This window comes from Eumetopias jubatus, unplaced genomic scaffold, assembly GCF_037043125.1.
Source record: "Eumetopias jubatus isolate StellerSeaLion01/CBP00866 unplaced genomic scaffold, mEumJub1_p1.0 scaffold_15, whole genome shotgun sequence".
Lineage (NCBI taxonomy): Eukaryota > Metazoa > Chordata > Mammalia > Carnivora > Otariidae > Eumetopias > Eumetopias jubatus.
Window position 1 is genome coordinate 91,622,874 of NW_028274821.1, and position 17,446 is coordinate 91,640,319.

The window sequence follows — 17,446 nt, forward strand, 5'->3', positions numbered from 1 at the left end:
ACTTTGGACCTCGTTTTATCTCATCCCTATGACTCATTTTGTGGCAGGGTGAACTCTCTGGAAATTTTCTCCATTTCCTTTATGAAAAGCAGTCTGCTTTAACCTTCTCTCTCTCCCAAAAATCACCTTTTCTAAATTATATTTCCTAGGAAATGATCTCTTTTGTTCAGATTTTCAAATCTATTTGCAGGGAATTAGGCATAGTAGCATTCCTTTCTTCCTTCCCTCTTCCTTTGTTAATAGTTTATAGACTTAATACTGTGTAATTCGTATCTCCTCTTTTCCGTACCAAGTCCTTTTCTCTGCTTCCCTTATTTTACTCCTTTTCCTTATTGAATGGGGATGTCTAATTTACTTGTTTTTATTTCTTGTTTTCTAACCCAAGCACAGAGAACACGCAGCAGAGTGTTATTTCCACAGGTCATGTATGCAAGCTTCCTGTGACTTTCTCCCAGACTAGTGCAGTGAACTGGATGAGACGACCCACCGGGGTCTGGAGACCCCTCTGCCCCCCACCCCCAGGGCTGGTGAACAGAAGCCTCACTTGAGCTACCTGATTGGTCACAGCCCCTCACTGAATTTCTAAACATGCATTAGTTCGAGTCCTGGGGCCCCAGACACGAAGAAGGCTCGCTGTGATCCTTCCTCCAAGCCCCACCCAAAGAGCCAGGGCCAAAAGGAGACCACCGTTGACCTTAAAGCCGCTGGTACTTTACCAACAAAATGGGTTTATTCGGGAATAGCAGAGAATTGCAATTTGGGACATGCAAGCTACAGTAAAACCACAGACAACTCAAAGAAAGAAGTGTTATTTTAGGAGGAGAAAGTTAGAAGGGGCTGTCCTGAACCGAAGTCCACTGGACAAAAGCAGGAGTTCAGCGTGAGGGCAGTTTCCCACTGGCTGAGTTGCTGGGGTAGTGGTTTTCTCACAGGAGATGAAGCGTCCATCCTTCTGTCGGGTCTGTAGACATGATTCCCTCCTGTGGAGGATCCTTCTGCTGGGGTGTGTGACAGTTCTTTCTGCGACTGACTCCGGGTGACAGAGTGCACGAGAGCTCCTCTTTCTGGTCTCTTGATTCTGTTTTAGTGAGCTTTCCCTTATTACTTTTCCTACTACCACGACCTTTGGGATGTTGGAACCCCAGTTCCTGTGCAGGAGGGGTTCTCGTTAGGGCAATCTTCATCCACTTCCTCCACCCGAGCTGGGGGTACCTTTGAAACTGGGGACTGCCACCATTTGGTTCTGGAAACATTCCTGACATTTGGCCCCAGAGGTTTTCTCCCACGATGCTGCACTCGGCTCTTCCCCACCTGAGGCCCAGAGCATCCGAGCGTCTGTCAGGCCTCCCCGACCCACTCTGTGCTCTTCTACTGTCCATGTGCTATCGCCCACTGATGCCCCTGGATGAGCTGCTTGTGTTGTCACCCGCCCCAGAGCACGTCACGTGCCGCCCTGTCCCGCACACCGGCAGCCCCGAAGCTCTGGGCCAGGGAGGGGGTGACGGCCAGGCCTGGGGAGGCCCAGAAGGTGAATCAGGGCATTTTCAGTGTTGACACTTGGCGATAGGTTCCATCTCCCACAATGACACACAGGTAACTCAGAAGTACGTTTTTAAACTTCTGAACACGAAACTTCTACAATCACGTCTTAACTTTAACAACTAAATCATGCCGCGGCCAGACAACACGCCTGGTAGGACGTCAATTCCTTGAAACAGAGAACTTGCTTCATGGACCAGGCCGTCAGTTCTCGTTGCTGCTCCAGATGTGGGTGGAGTCCGCACCTTGTTCCCACTCACACCGCTCTGTGTCCTTAGATCAAGCTCATCAAGCCTCATCTAGACCTTCCGTATCCACCGGACTTCTGCCGGGTGTTTCTAGGCCTAAGAGAGGCACCAGAAATCCTCCGCTTTTGTCTGTGAGCGGATTTCCCCTGGGAGACTTGCAGCTCCATCACTGGGGGCGTCAGAATCGCTCTGCCTGCCGGGGGTGCGGAGCCCCTCCATCCCGCCGTGACCTACCTTACCCTCCACAGCGCTGTTTATCCTCTGGTCCGCTCTGCCCAGTACAGCCACACCAGCCTTTGTTACAGTGTTTAACTGGAGCTCAGTCAAAAGAGTTATTGACGGCTTTACTGAAACATTACTCAGGAGCCATGAAATCCACCCCCCCCCCCGGGGTCCTGTGCATCTGCAGCGGTTCCGCCTGCCCACAGGTGTGCGGGGAATGCCACCGCCTCCCTGGCCATCTTCCATCGCCTCGCCGAGTCGTAGCTTCTAGCCTTCCTTGTCTCCTGCCTTCTCCTGGACTGACGTCCTCCAGCGCCACCCCCCGTCTCCCCCTTCCTCCCGGCATGGCGCACACTGTGCTGAACTTCCAGCCCGCATCTATTTTTTTCCACTGAAGATTTTAGAAAAACAGCAGGAGCGGGAAGAGCAGAGGGAGAGCAAGACAGAATTTCAAGCAGACTCCATGCTGAGGGCGGAGCCTGACATGGGGCTGATCAGCGGACCCTGAGATTAGGATCTGAGCCCAAACCAAGAGTCAGGCACCCTTGAACCACTGAGCCCCCCAGGCAGACCCCAGCAGGCATCTTAACTCTTTTCAGGTGCGTGTTTACCTTAAGGACTAATTTTTGCTCCTCTTACAAATCAACTCAGGTTAACTCCCTCCCAGTCGCACCCAAGGTTGGTTCCACCCTCTGCCAGTCACCTGAGGCCAATGCCACCTTGGACTTGGGCTACAGCAGTTTTGAGCTTCCTTCCTTCCAGGTGAGTTTTCGGCTGATGTGGACAGTCCCAAAGGCCATTCTTTCCTGGCTCCTGTCAACCCGGGAGGGGAAGAAAGAGCCAGTGACGTGCCCCCACCAGAACCCTCACGCCCTCCACGCCTCCCTCACCCTGCGAACTTCTGGGGAGCTTTGCAGCCTTCCAAGAGAAGGCTGGAACCTGGACCCAGTCACCTCTTTCCAGGCTCTGAAGGATCTAGGTCTCTGTTCTCAACAGCACTCCTTTTCTTTCTCACATGGGAGCGGAGCCCTCACAACCAGCTTGCAGGGTCAGCCCGCAGAGCACCGCCCGCCCCGGGTTCCGAGGAGCCGAGACCGCACAGACCGAGCTCGTGGCCGCGGTCACACGAGGTAGGAGTGCAGGCCCAGGTCAGGGAGGGGGACGCCCGGGCTGCAGGCCCTCACGCCAGGCCGGCCCGCTCCAGGTCCTGGGGCAGGATCCGGCCCTTCTTGCGGGCCTTGTCCAGGCGCCGCTCGGCCCGGGCCGCCTTCTTCTTGCGCAGGTTCTGCCGCCGCTTGTCCTGCCGCTGCTGCATCTTCTCGACCACGTGGGCCGTGCGCTTCTCCCACCTGCGCTTCCGCTGCTCACGCCGCTTCTCCTTGCGCTTCAGGGCCTCCTGCAGCAAGTGCTCGTCATCACGGATGCGCACGCCCTCGGCCTTGTACAGCAGGTTGGTCCACTGCATCTTGCTCTCCAGCTCCCGCGCCTTCCCCTCGTCCTGGTCCCGCAGCTCCTCCAGCCGAGCCTGCCGCGCCTGCAGGCGCTCCAGCAGCTGCCGGTAGTTCCTGCCCGTCAGCGGCGCCAGCTTCCCCTTCAGCTTCTGCCTCTTCTCCTTCCGGCGCTGGGCCTTGCTGGCTGCTTGCTCCTCGGTCACCTCCACCTCAGAAGTAAGAGTTGCAACCCAGGTGAATTACATCTTTACGATGTCTTTCCCTTGAACGCTGACAAGCACCCCCGTGGGCAGGCACTGGTCACTACCCCACTTTGCATATGGGCAGTTGTGGGCCAGAGGTCACACAGCCAGCCAGGGGTAGAGCCCGGGTCCCCACGCTCCATGGCTGTGTCCGCCCCTCACCTTATTGAAGAGCAGCCCCGGCTGCACCTCCTCGTGGGGCTGCTCGTGGGGTTGCTCATGGGGCGGCTTGGCAGCCTCCGCAGCCTTTGCCACCTTCTCCTTTGCCCTCAACTCCCTTCTTTTCCTCTTTTTCCGGTCCCGCTCCTGCTTTCGCCGCCTTCTCTTCTCCAAAGCAGCGGGAGACAGCTCCGTGTTGTGTCCCTGGAAAAAGAGAGCAAAAACTCATGTATAAGGTCCTTCCAATTTGGGGAGCCCCGGTCTGAGACGTGGAATCAAGGCAGGAAAGGTGAGGAGACTGTTGAGCAAGACAAAATGCCCACTGACTTCAGTGTTCCCCTGTGAAATGATCTATCACCTAGAACACAAGGGACCCCCAAAAGGACAAGAGAACCCCCGAGTTCATGATTTCCAGTCCCCAGGCGCATCACACCAGGGTGCTTTATAAACACGGTTACTCTATCTTCCTAATACTCCCAGAGGGAACACGTCCTACATCACTCCAAAGATGAGAAGAACAGGCTTAGCCAAAGCCACCAACTAGAATGGGCATCAGGTCAGAATGACTCAGTGCCCGTGCTGACCATGGCACCATTCTGCTGGTGACATGTCTGACCCCTTCCTTCTGGGGCCAAAAAGAGAACCCTAGACCAGGCTGACCCAGACCTGTGTGCAGAAGGACCAGGCCTGAAGCTTGGACCACTCCTTAGGAATGACCCCTCGGCTTATCCCCGGGCAGATGCACAAAGAAGCTGGGGGACCGTCCCCACACAGCAAGAGGCCCAGGGCATGTCCCCAGGAAAGGGGAGGTGGTGGCTGAGTAAGAGGACTACAATGCCAGCACAAACAGCTCAGGTTGGTTCAGGTCTGGTGCTCCCTGTGGAGATCACCTCATCTCAGGTCCTCGCCTAACTTATAGGGCTGTCATGACACTTCGGGGGACAGAGTGCTGCCTGGTATGTTCAGCAAGGGCAGCTTTCCAGAGAGAGGAGGCTGAGCCTCTTTCGAGGGCACAAGGAATCTGCAGCCCAGCACAGATCATACAAGGTAGGTGACTCTGGGAACAGAGGCTCCCTGAGATGCTGCAAACCACACCTGATCTCTTGCCAAACAAAGCTGCCAAGGCCCTGGCAGGACCCGCTACAGGGGTGGGAAGACCAGCTGAGGTCCCTCCTGTCAGCCCTACAATGGCTGCCAGAGCTGGGAGCCAACCCCACAAAGAGCACAGGCACCTTCTCCTCCAGGCAGAGCAGGGAAACCACTGCAGTAAACCACACTGCTCCCTGAACCCCAGCAGCCGCCCCGCTTACCTGGCCCCGGGCCTCCCGCATTTTTTCATGTAGCCGCTGCCTCACAACATCCAGGGCAAAGAGAGAGTCAAGTTCTGTGACCAGGGTATCTGTAAGGAAGGAGGTGGAGAGCTGAGAAGAAAACCCCTCCCTGATCGTCCCATCCCTTTTCCCAAGGCCCAGCTTCAAAGCCTGAACCTCCACACACTGCCCCCCCCGCCACGACCGCCAGGTGGCCACCTGTCCACCTACAGGGCAGTTCCAGTAAATTCCACTCCACCTCTTCAGGCTGGACTGGCCCCTAGGTCGTCCTCCAGAACAGAACACCCCTGTGTGGTGTGACAAAACACTTCCTACAGGTCAAGCCAAACCCATCTCTCATTTCTTCCAACTTCTGCAGCCTGGGTTTCCTTACGTCTCTCCACAAGTCAGTTCCCATGACTCCCCTTCGGACATCTGTGGGGAGTGAGGCGCTGCAGGGCAAGCTGCTCCAGGTCCTTAGGGGGACGTGACCTTGCCCCTCACCAGACCCAGTTGCCAAGTGACCTGGAACCACCGTGTACTTCCGGGGATCTCATCTACCCAAGAGCCCCTGGGATCTGTCCCCTGAAAGCTCACTCTATGGAAAGTCTCAAGGTACCCCAGTGTGCCTGGCACCACATTTTCTTAGGACCATGTTGTCACCTGATCTCAGCTGGCCCTGCTCCACATCCCCATCTGCTGGAGATCCCATGGAGCTGAAGGCCTCTCCTTCCTCAGGTACTGCTGGCTTTTTGGCCCTGGAAGATGCTGGAGACTTTTCCCCTGGAGCCTGGGTCTTCAGCTCCACAGCCTTTTCCCGCTCCCGGGATTTCTTCTGCGCTTTCTTCCTCTTCTTTTTTGGGGGTCCAGCAGCTTCTGAGCCTTGAGTTTTGCTGGCTGAAACACAAAATTAAAAAGGGCTGCAGTCCCAACCTTTGCCACCCATTCAACTGGCAGGAAAAGTCTTGCAAAAGCTTTGATCCCAAAAGGAGGCTGAGAGTGAATCAGGAAGGATGACCCACCCTTATCTGTAGAGCTCAGACTCACAAACCCTAGAAAGCAGATCAGCGACACATCTCAAAACCCTGAAAAACATCCACACTAGACCCAGCAGTCTGCTTGTGAGAATCCATTCCGGATATGCACAAAGATATGGCCTCAGAAATACTCACCACAATGTTGTCTGAGAGAAAAACTAGGAAAACCTAAATACCCACCTACAATGTCAAGTTAAAGCACTGCTATGGATAAAGGGCTGCTAAATGACGCAGGTTTCATTTTAACGAATCAAATAAGGTTCACATTTACCGGGTAAAACGAGAACACAAAGTAGAGTGTTTTAATACATAAACTAAGCTCATGGGAAAAAACCTAAAAAGACGTAAACCTAAATTATAACCGACTACTTAAAAAAACTCACTTAATTTTTTAACTTTGTATAGTGAACACGCTTGCTTTGCATAAAAACAAAGGGTCGCTTTTTTCCTCTAGCTCCCTGCAGCCCCTGTCACTCTCCCCTCCTCCCGGCCCAGGCAGCACTCCCAAGTCCCAGCTCCTGTGAGGCCCGCCTTTGTTTCGCTTGCTTGTGTATCGACCTCCCAGCCACCCATGCCCCGTAAAGCCTCACTGCCAGGAGGCATCCCGGTTCCCTGCTTCTCGCTACTCTGCCCACTCTACCGGGTCACCTCCTCCAAGCGCCGCAGGGGCTGCCCGCCCGGTGAGCGGATGGGGCTGGATCCGCCGGAACCCCTAGGCTGATGCCCACAACAAGCAGGGAGACAGCGGCAACGTTAGACACCCCTTGTCTGTCTTCCTAGAATCTTACAGGCGTGTTTCGCGCATCTACGTGTCTAACCCGGCCGAAAGCTACAGGGTACAGTGCGGGGCACGCCGGCCGGCCGCAGCGGGCGGTGCAGCACCCCCCACCACCAAATCCTCCCAGGTCCGACCCCGGGTGGCGCATTACCGGACTTGCGTTTCTGCGGCTCCGGGCTGGGCTGGCAGCAGATTTTCCTGGCCAGGCCCTGCAGGTAGGCGTCCTTGGCGAGCAGAGAAGCCATGGCCGCAGTCTCCGCGGCCCTCCTCGTGTGGCACACACACTACCCCGGCAGCTTCCGCCGCGCCACCCACGCCGGAAACCGCGCGTTGCGCAGGCGCCGCCGGCCGAGCGCCGAGCCGCCAGCGCGCGGTGCTCGATTAGCCAGGCTTGGCCCGACCGGAAGAAGCGCGTGGGGCGGGGCGCAAAGCATTGTGGGCTTTGGGCGGGTTTCGTGGTTCCCGGGCACTGCCCGCGGACCCGGAAGGAGCTGGCGACCCCGCCTCTGCCCCCCGCCCACAGCACTGTGCCGCGTCCACTATAGGCGCTCAGTACCTGGGGGCAACGAGACAGACCCGCCGTGGTTCAGGCCTCTGGGGACTCGAATCCCAAGCGGAACCTGGCGAGAGCACGTCCGCTCAGAGGGGACCGCGCGCCTAGCAGGTGCGGCGCGTGCTCCAAGCGCTGGAAAAAACACGCACCGGTGCCCTCGGCAGGTTGGCGTTTCGGTGGGGTGACGGGTGAAAAGTAAGACAAGCACAGGCTGAGTCGGGTGATAGTGCTCCGGAGAAAGGTCCGGGAGGAAGGGGATGTGAGGTGGTGTAAGGAGGATGCTGGGGCGCTCAGGGAAGACCCCCTGGAATCTTTGCTCTGAACAGCGCAATCACAGACTGAGATTTACAACAAGGCTTCTCCCTTAAGAACTGACGCGGGGTGGGGCGCCTGGGTGGCTCAGTCGGTCGAGCATCTGCCTTCAGCTCAGGTCATGATCCTGGGGTCCTGGGATCGAGGCCCGAAGAGGGCTCCCTGCTCAGCGGGGGGTCTGCTTCTCCGTCTTCTCCTGCTGCGCGCTCTCATTCATTCGTTCATACGTACATACATAATAAATAAAGCAAATTAAATATAAAATTTAAAAAACTTAAAAAAGAACTCGGGAAGGAAAGGAGTGTTCACCAGCCTGAGGCTGGAGACCCCCGCACCTGGTTCCTTAATTCATAGCAATGACAGGCTTTGACACAACCCAGAGCCCTTTGAGGGTTGCCTTTGGGGTGAGTAGAGAAGGGGGCCTTGGGATATTCATCAGGGGAAGGGAGAGACTGGGGCATGGATTTATAAATTACAACCTCAAAGTATATTTAAGAAGGTTTCTGATGTTATATTTGAAGCACTAAGGATTTAACTCTCTATCCCTAATCTCTGTCATGAGGTGCTTGAGAATAGCTTCATCGCCTTCCCCCACAGATTTTCGGGGCACACAGTCTAATCTCTATACAGCACACTCATTGAGCCATAAACATGTTCTTCCTGGCACCGTCAGTTTTAACCATCGAAGCCAGACGGATTGAGGGACAGGGATGTGGGCGGGGGATGATGGGTCCTCTTTCAGTGAGACTTCTGGTCCACACCACAAGTCTGGGGTTCTCTGTCCTGCATCACCATCTCCAGCGAGGTCTTTGAGGCTTTCCTGAGGTCTTTGCTGGACGGGGGGTAACGGATGCCAGCAGAGTTGCCACAGAGAAGGGAGAAAAAAGTTGAGTTCCGAGTGCAAATCTAGATTTATGGGCCTTAATTTTAAGTTCCCTTTTCTGTGGGAGTTGTCTGGAGCGTTTAACCAGCTAATCCTACCTCCTCCCTGAAATCCCGACCTCACAGGACTTTGGGAACCCCAGATGACAGGCCTTCCTCCTACCTACCTGCTCTCTCCTCTCTGGGCCTCACTTCCCTTTTCTGTCAACTCTTACTGCACAGTGACCCTCCTCAGGGCTCCTGACTTGGTGCTGACGACTCTCCTGAACTCCAGGCCCCCTTTTGGACATCTGAGACACATCTCCACGAGTATGTACAGAACCCTGCCTCCCCCCACTGCCTGCCTTCTCTGTCTCTGTTAAGGCCACTCCATGCTTCGAGGCTCAGACCTTGAAGCCACCCTGCCTTCTCTCATTCCCCACACCCAGTCCTTGAGCAAATCCCATTGGCTGTCCCTTAAAAGTATCCCTGGGGGAAGCTCAGTCAGTTGGGCGTCTGTTAGTGTCGCCTCCCCGGCCCCCATCCTGCCTCTCTGCCCCTCCCCCGCTCATGGACTCTAAAATGGATAAATCTTTTTAAATAAATAGGTATTGAGAACTATACCTGACCCACTCCAGACCACCACCCTGATCCTGTTGTAGATTTCAAAAGACTAGAAGAAATAGTAAGTAAATGCAATGCAAAATAAAAATAAGTATAACAAGACACTTGGAGAACAACTGGGGAAAGTAGAATGTGTCATGATCCTAGATGCTGTTATGGAATGATTGTTCACTTTGGGCCTGACGCTGGCCTTGAGCCGTGGACAGTGTTGGTTTTTCTTAGAGAGGCAAGCTGGCAGGTATTTAGACGTGAGGTGTCATGAGGAGGCCTGCAGCTATTAAATCAGGTGGTTTTTATAAACGAGAGCGCAAGTAAAGGTGCAAAAGGTGAATCCAGAGATGTGTCTGTGTGGGTGTTCTTCATGCGACCTTTATGCCTTCATCAGGGATTTGAACGGTAAAACACTTGCGATACAAAGGTGGTATGACTGAGGACCACCCAGGGTTTAGCGGTGTGGAGGCCACTGGGGACCCTAACACATGTAGCTCGGCTGGGGCCATGGAGACAAAACCTGCAGGAAGCTGGCTCAGAGGAGAGCTGCAAACAGCCCGTTTCTCCAGTGAGTTCGTTCTGCTGCCAGGCCATGGGCTGGAGAGGAAGAGGTGGTGGAGAGCTGACTCGCTTTAGGAGGGGAGAAACAACTTCATTTTCCAATGGGAGCATTGGCCCAGCCCAGGAGAGCGTAACACCGATGGTGCAGAGATCTTGCTGCTTGGGTGTTTGGAAACTGAAGACGCTCGAAACCCCACCATCAGGTTGGGTCGACTCCAGGCTTTTCCCCACATGGGCTTCCATTGGTTTTAATCCGTTTTTCTGTAGTTAGTGTTAAGTACAAGTTATTTCTGCAATTAAGGTGTTTCGGGAAGAGCTCATCACCTAGTTTCTCAATGGGAAAACAACTTCCCCAGACCACCCCAGAAAACCAGGACCAGACCCAGGACTGGGCCCCATGGTCCCACTTTTGTGGTGCCTCTGCTTGGCTATGGGGGTTGGGAGGGTGGTCTCTGGGATCCAGCATAATTCAGCATGTGTCCCTCCCTGTTCTTGAGACTGGATTGTGGGCTGTCACCCTCCCCTACATACCAACCCATGTCTCCCTCATGAGGAGATAAGGCATGCTGGTGACAGGGCACGGGGTCGAAGTCCTAGGTCTTCTGGTGTGACACCACCCGCACCCCCACCCCCGCGCCTGTGAGCCTGGCGCCGAGGCATCGGGCCCAACATTCCCTGTGGGTTGAGTCCTGACTTCTGCTGCTTCATCTCCCAGCTCAGTGACCGCGGACACAACACTTCAGCCCCTTCCAAGCCTGTGGCCACTCCTCCTCCACCTGTAGTGCAGGTGACTACAGCACAGACTCCGGGTGCAGCGAGGACAAGAGGGACCAGAAGTGCAGGCACCCGGACCTTAGAACATGCGGCAATGGCAGCGGTTTTTCAATCACCAAATATTAAGGACTTTCTAGATCCCCAGCAGTTCTAGGCAGTGGCCGTGCAGCCACGGCCCCAAACTGACCAAGTCCCTGCCCAAGCCCAAGTCTGTCCAGGCAGATCCTAGGAGCTGCTCTCCCAACAGCCACTGGGAAACCAAGGGTGGTCCCGGAGTGGGCCAGGATTAGCAAGAAAGAGCCAACCAATGCAAAAGGGCAGTGCTGTTTTTATTCAACTGTCTTATTACAAAATTACCAGAACATATATGGCAGAATTAGGAAGGTCCCCGTCCTGGCTTCGGCGAGAGCAGGCAGCATCTCTCTCCCCGCCACAGCCCTGCGGGGACAGTCACCTAGTGCAGGGGCCCTTAGGACAAGGCAGGGGTGTAGCTCTGCACAGAGAGCCTGGCCTGAGAGGGGGAGTCTGGACTTGGCTAATAGTGTCCACTCTGAGCACCATCCTGCAGCTTTTAAATAGCAGGACATCCTGCCCCGCTACCGGGCCCTCAACAGGACTGTCCAGGAACCTTCTGCCCAGCCGACCAGGAGGGTCGTGAACAGAGGTGACCACTCAGAGGGAGATGGGCCACCTTGGAAACGGTTGGGGGAGCTACTCTTCCCCAACACTCCTGGCGGGGGGAGGGGGGCAGCTGTCCCTGGGCTAAAGTTCTCAAGGGGAAGCAAGGCTGAAAGGAGCAAAGCTGTGGCGAGCCCGGAAGGGACACCAGACTTCCTAAGAACCTAGGGGTGTGGGGAGGGGAGCCCTGGGAGGCTCAGGCGTGCTCCGTGGGGCCAGGGCCGCCGGCATGGGAGTGGGCAGGGGCCGCAGCCTGCAGGGGGCCAGTGCTGGGCTCCGGGGACGCCAGCACAGGGGCCGAGAGGCCATCAGCAGAGTCTGTGTCGAGGTCCAGCCTCCAGTACGCTTCGCACAGAGGCAGGTCATTAGCTTCGCAAAGACTTGAGCTTTTCCACCACCAGAAACCCAGGGAGAGACAGGAGCAGGCAGAGACGGGCGGAAGCCGGGGTGGGGCGTGGGGGCGGGGAAGCAAGATAGAAGCAGAGTTACGAAAACAGACCACACCCCAAACCTGCCTTTCCCCTCTTCTTCTCTGTGCTGGCCCCTCTCTACACAGGCCTGGCTATGGGGGGGGGTGCGTGTGGGGCTGCCCTTGCTTCAGGGTCCAATACAGCATCCTACAGGAGGGGCCCTTCCAGGACCAGCCACCAGCAGGCTCTGTGACCTTGGCAGGTCCCTCTGACTGACCAAGTGTATTTCCCAACTGACAGCCACAAGGCTGAGCCAACCCATGCTGCCGCCTCCTATCCTGGCTCCAGCTGTCCAGAGCTCGCTATGGTCTCTCCACAGTCACTACACTTTGTGAGGACCCCGAGAGCAGATACCCCGTCTTGTTTTTGTGTTCGGGTTCTCTGCCCCGCAGGGACTCTGCCCGAATCGGGACAGAACCAGGGGCCCTGGTGTTCTGTGCGGCACCACTGTACCAGCTGTGCGGCCAACAGGCCCACAGGCCCCCTGAACTCAAGTCTCCCTGCCTCTAACACAGGTCAGCAGTGTTGGCCTGCCCAGGCACGGGAAGGCCGGAGTGAGGATGCAGGTGAGGAGTATGACTCACTACGGCTGTCCAGGGGTGACTAGAGCTCATAGGTCCCACGCCTATCTGACCCCAACCTCCCTCCCTCCCTTGCTTCTTCTGCCTTCAGTGGTTTGGGCACAGAGCGGCATCCCAAGGACAGCAGAGGGCAAGAGGTAGAGAAAGAGCGAGTCACGAGCAGAGAGCGGGCGAGTGTGGACACCGGCATGCGGGGCATGGCAACCTGTGTTGGCTTTTGGGGAGGGGCACAAAGCCCGGCAGCCGTGACTCAACTGAGCCCTGGCCTTACACAGGTATCTACAGACGAGGGAGGAACTCAGCCTCCTAAGGCACCAGGGACAGCAAGGACCCCCCTGGGTGAGACAGAGACTGGCACGGCAGGACGCAGGAAGCCTGGCACTCAGGCCCCTGGGTTTCCTGCAGTCTTGTCAAAGTGACTTGGGGCAGGTCCCTCACCACCACCCCAACCCGGCCCTCAACTTCGAGACGCAGGACTAAATTGTCCTGTAACCACTCAGTCCACAAGCCTGGTCCTTGGGGGCAGCAGGAAACAAACACAGGGACATGAAGGGATTCTGCAAAATCCACGGGGCTGTGAACCATGTCCCTGGCATGGTCTGAGACACAGACAGCACCCCCACCCCAGGGACCCACTCCAGACCCTTCTCTGAAGGCCTGGTGTGTAGGAGGCACTTGCCGCCATGTCTGCTGAGCCGATGGGTATCAGGGACGAGAGGTGGCCCCAGAACCCTCTGGAAAAGTCTAGAACCACTCCGGCTGGACAGTGGTACTGTCCCTTCCCACAGAGGCCAAGATGGCCAGGGACAGTGAGGGCTGGCTTTGAGTACAGGGCAGGGAAACCAAGGCCCAGACCACAGACCATGCTGGCTCTGGGCATCTGTGGCCCCAGCATGGCCTCCACGGGGCAGAAAGGATCATCTGAAAAAGCCACCACAGGAAGGACACGTTTGTCTGGGCAAAGGCATGGGGGGACACCACTCCGTTTGGACAGAGACTTGACTTTCTGAGCTAACAGGGACAAAGGTATAAGGCTTCCCCGTCTCCAGCTTCAGTTCCCCTGTGTATATTACACCTGGACTCTGATTTCTCAGGACCCCTTGGGCTCAGACGACTCAGGTTTCAGGATTCCAAGTGGTGCACGCGGGCTGGGGTGACAGGTCTTGCCCACTGCTGTATCCCTGGGGCCCAGCATGGGCCTAACATGTAGGCAGGCTCTGGTCCGTGAACCACGCTGGGCTGAACAGGAACTCAGTGGTCTGGATACCCCAGGCCCAGCTCTCAAGGCCATCCTCTGCTCGGGTTTCTTCCTCCTTCCCACCCCCACACTACCGTGGACCCTGACACACACGCTGAAGACTTGGGGATCCCCACATGGAACCGCATCCCTAGGCAAGCACTGGCATCCTGCACATTCGGGGCATGAGCCTGGGCTGCCAAGAGAGGCTAGCCCAGGCCTGGCTGGAACGTTTAAATATTGACTAAAAAACTAAGAGAAGCACACAGGCCCAGAGTGAGGCAGTCGACAGCCCCAGCACGAATGCTGGCTCTGCCCTCTGCTCTGGGGCTTGGCCCACCCAAACCCTGAAGTTCTGTGACTTTCATCCTGCTGCCCAGGGCCTGGCAGGCGGCGTAAATTGTCCATCAATCGCTCTGACCGTGAGCTCTGCTCTGAAACCCCGGCACGTGTCTGTGCTGCCAAGACCAGGAAGGGTTTGCAAAAACGGGGCCTTCGGGGCCGCAGGCCGGGCCCGGGGCCCCAGCTGTGCTCTGCGCAGGGTCCAGCCCTATCGGTACCTGGACGAGTAATACTCCTCCTCCAGCTCATACAGGTCGATGGAGATCTCGTCCCGCAGGGCAATGAGCTTCCTGTCACACTCCTCCTGCAGGGCTCGCAGCTGCTGGTTGCGCTGGTCAATGGCCTCATTCACCGACGGGAAGTCATTGAGGATGAGGAACTGCTTGAGGTCAGACACCAGTTTCATCAGGGACTCACCGGCTCGGACCTGAGGCCATCAGAACCAGGGCAGGCGTGCTGAGGAGGCCGCGGCAGCCCTGCCTCCCTTTCCTTATCTGTCAAGTGGGACTACAGCACTGACCTTCACAGGGTCGTCGTGCAGTGAGAGAACCAAAAGGAACTCACGGGAGGGCAGGGTCCACGGCCCCCACCCGTGGACATGCTTCCAAGGCAGGCGCCACCAGCTTCCCAGCCCCCCCCGACTCCGGCTGCCGCTGCAGGGATACTGACCCTCCCTTACACAGGTTATGCTTCACAAAGCCTCAAGCCCCACAGATAAAACTACCGTCCCGTGTAACACCTGCCCCTGCGCCTCCTTGGGAGCAGCAAGCAGGCCAGCTGAGCAGGATTCCTCTGGGGCTTTTCCTATGCGTTTGCACCCGTGGGCACACATCCGTGGAAACATCTGGCTGATGTGCTTGTTCTGAGACATCAGAGGCATTTAAAATGCACATCTTGGTTTGTTTGGCAATTTGCTTTTGCTCTCATGATCAATCTCCAGGAGCTGTCTCATCGGCAAGAAAGGGTCGATCCCTTTCTAACCATCGCATAGCACTCTCCAAGATGGATGTGGCCGACTATCTGCCACCCCTTGTGCAGCTGCCAGACAGCCCTCCTCTCGAGGGGAGTCTCCTGAGAAGTGGTTTGCCCACTCGCCCCCCACCCCCCTCAAAGGTGGGACCACAAGGCTCCTGCAGCCCTGGGCCCGCCCTCCACCTGGTAACTCACAATGTTGGCAGCTCGAACGTGCATCTCATAGTTGTCCTGCTCACCCTGAGTGGCCCTTGACACTTGCGTCTCGTCCTCGATCTGGAGGGCAGACAAAAAAAACCCCAGAATTGGCAGGTGCCCCAGCCCACAGGTAACTAGCCGGCTGCAGGACACCCGCCGCTGCTGCCTCCTGCCTGCTGTCCACTTCACCTTCTCCGCCACGCACTGCGGCGGACCAGACCTTGGTCAGCGTTCACCCCCTCCTGTTCTGTTCTAAGGAGCTCACGGGCACTTTCATCGGGAAAATGGATGCCCGTGGACCCTGACTGCTGTGCTGCCTGCAGGGAGGTCTAGGTCAAGTCTTCTTTGGGGTGTGCAGCCGTTTGGTACAAGATGGGGTCGCAAGCTCAGATGTTCAGTAAACAGCTGCTGAATGCATAAAGGCACGATGTATTTCTTTTGAGCAACTGTTTACTAGCTCTTCCAGTCTGCCAGGCGCCATATTCAGCGCTTAACCACCATTATCTTGTGGAATTCTCACCGAAGCCTGGACCGCCATCCTGGGTTTACAGGTGGGCAAAGCTGAGGCAGGGACAGCTCAGAAAGTGCATCCAAGGTGTCTCCTACAGTGCATAGAGGAGCCAGGAGTGCTGCCTGGCCTGGCCTGTCCAAAGTGCAGGCTACTCAGAGCTTCCGCCCGTCCATGGGACAGGGCTTCCACAGGGGGCCTTGCCAGCCCTGGGCTGGGGGCAGGGCACCCTAAAGTAAGGAGCTGGATTCCTGGGTTCAAATCCTGGCTCTGCCGGCTATTAGCAGAATGACCTCGGCAAATTAGTCTTTTGAGCCTCAGTTTCCGCCTCTGAAAATGAAGAAAACACTACCTGTCCCACAGAGCTGGTGTGACGGTTAAATACCGTAAGACACAACAGCTCTCATGACACGGTGTGACACACGGTGAATGCACGCTAAATACAGGTTAGCTTTCTTAATCATGGCCCTAACAAGCCTTCCGAGGTCTACAGCAGTCTCAAGATTCATCCCCACTTGCTGCACTGCAGCCCAGCAGGCTTGCCAACCGGATCCAGACAGCCAGTTCTAACCACCTGGAGGGTACTTCCCCTGCCTTTCTCCCTGACTGCACTGGGGGGCAAGAGCAACCACGTCTGGGCCAGAGTCACGCCCCACAGCAACCACTGTACACAGACAATGTCACCCAATCACCAGAAGGGCCTTAGGATGCAGGCGCAACGGAGGCACGGGGAGGTCTGGTCCTCACCCAGACCCATGCTGCTGGTTAAGTGGCGCTGGACGCGGAAGCCAGGCCATCTTACCAGTGCCTGTAACTGGCTGGTTTATTTATCGGTTGACCTGTTTGCTACTCCGGACCCCCTTGCTGCCCTCCCCAATATTTTCCCCATGCGGACAAGGCCTGGCCTGTGCGTTCACTGCTGGATCCCCCCCTCCCCCCGTGTGACACCTGACCGCAGCAGGCCGGCCACTCAGCTCACCACTGGCTAGACCCCTCCCCTTTCCGGGGTCTCAGAGCCGCAGGAGCCGGCCTGCCCGCCCCCACCTTGGCGGTCTTGATGATCTCGGTGAAGTTGTCCATGATGGACTTGACATCGTCCTTGAGCCGCTTGTTATAAGACTGCAGCAGCGTCTCCTTACTCTGCGGCAGGGCTCTCTGCTGGGCCATGGCGGGGCCTCAGGTAGCGCGGAGGCGGCACCTGGGAGCCAGAGTCCGGCGTGAGCCGAGCCACCCCCAGCCGCCCACCCTCCACGCCCCAGCTCGGCAGAACCGCGATCTCGGGAGAGACCCCTCCCGTCAGACAGACTCGTGCAACCGTCAGCACACAAGCGCACTGCGGGCTCTCGGCTCCGGCCAGCGCGCGTCCGCGAGCGCCCGCCCCCCCACCCCTCCGCCGAGACGTCCCTCCGATTCTACCCCCGCCGCACCCTCTGCTCCAGGCCGGGCCCCCGGAGGGCCGCCGCGCCCACAGCCCGCTCGCTCCGGGGGGGCCTCGGCCGGGACCACCCTCCCTCCCCGCGCGCCCACGCGCTCCGGCCGACTGGCCCGGGGCCTGCGCGCCGCCGACCGACCGAACTCGCGGCCTGGGCGTCACTTTGTAGCAGGGGAAGGGGGGGGTCACACCTGAGAAAAGACGGCGACCCCGCCCCGACGCCCCCACCTGGTCCTCAGAACCCGGGGCGACCAGGCTGGGTACAGGGGCGGGAAGGGGTGCAGAGGAGCGCACGCCCCTCCCCGGAAGTCCTGGCTCCGCGCCGCTCGCCGCGACTCGCCGCGGCGGCCGCACTAAGGCACCGCC

General features: G+C 57.2%; 2 protein-coding genes and 1 long non-coding RNA gene across 6 annotated transcripts; 1 reads left to right on the plus strand and 2 right to left on the minus strand.

The window, feature by feature from the left end:
* Nucleotides 1-708: 708 nt before the first annotated feature.
* SURF6 (surfeit 6) lies at nucleotides 709-7,297 on the minus strand. Of its 3 annotated transcripts, none has more exons than XR_003607567.2 (6): nucleotides 7,138-7,297; nucleotides 5,835-6,068; nucleotides 5,172-5,260; nucleotides 3,865-4,065; nucleotides 2,963-3,669; nucleotides 709-2,822 (listed from the first exon to the last, which is right to left on the minus strand). XR_003607567.2 is itself a non-coding variant. In XM_028093433.2 (5 exons), exons 1-5 carry the CDS (start codon nucleotides 7,229-7,231, stop codon nucleotides 3,190-3,192), a joined length of 1,098 nt encoding a protein of 365 aa, XP_027949234.2. In that variant the 5' UTR covers nucleotides 7,232-7,297; the 3' UTR covers nucleotides 709-3,189. The 3 variants fall into 3 exon arrangements, 1 of the variants encoding a protein (XP_027949234.2); XR_003607566.2 differs by having other exon boundaries at nucleotides 709-1,883; nucleotides 2,022-3,669; XM_028093433.2 differs by having other exon boundaries at nucleotides 709-3,669.
* Nucleotides 7,298-7,388: 91 nt separating this feature from the next.
* LOC114201018 (uncharacterized) lies at nucleotides 7,389-9,671 on the plus strand. The gene is made up of 2 exons (XR_015766849.1): nucleotides 7,389-9,042; nucleotides 9,321-9,671. It is a non-coding gene; the product is annotated as an uncharacterized LOC114201018 (long non-coding RNA).
* Nucleotides 9,672-10,974: 1,303 nt separating this feature from the next.
* Nucleotides 10,975-17,417, minus strand: MED22 (mediator complex subunit 22). Of its 2 annotated transcripts, XM_028093431.2 has the most exons (5): nucleotides 17,272-17,417; nucleotides 16,693-16,846; nucleotides 15,138-15,218; nucleotides 14,189-14,397; nucleotides 10,975-11,726 (listed from the first exon to the last, which is right to left on the minus strand). In XM_028093431.2, exons 2-5 carry the CDS (start codon nucleotides 16,813-16,815, stop codon nucleotides 11,537-11,539), a joined length of 603 nt encoding a protein of 200 aa, XP_027949232.1. In that variant the 5' UTR covers nucleotides 16,816-16,846; nucleotides 17,272-17,417; the 3' UTR covers nucleotides 10,975-11,536. The 2 variants fall into 2 exon arrangements, with proteins under 2 accessions (XP_027949232.1, XP_027949230.1); XM_028093429.2 differs by lacking the exons at nucleotides 10,975-11,726; nucleotides 17,272-17,417 and adding an exon at nucleotides 17,076-17,177 and having other exon boundaries at nucleotides 11,806-14,397.
* Between the last annotated feature and the right edge of the window lie 29 nt (nucleotides 17,418-17,446).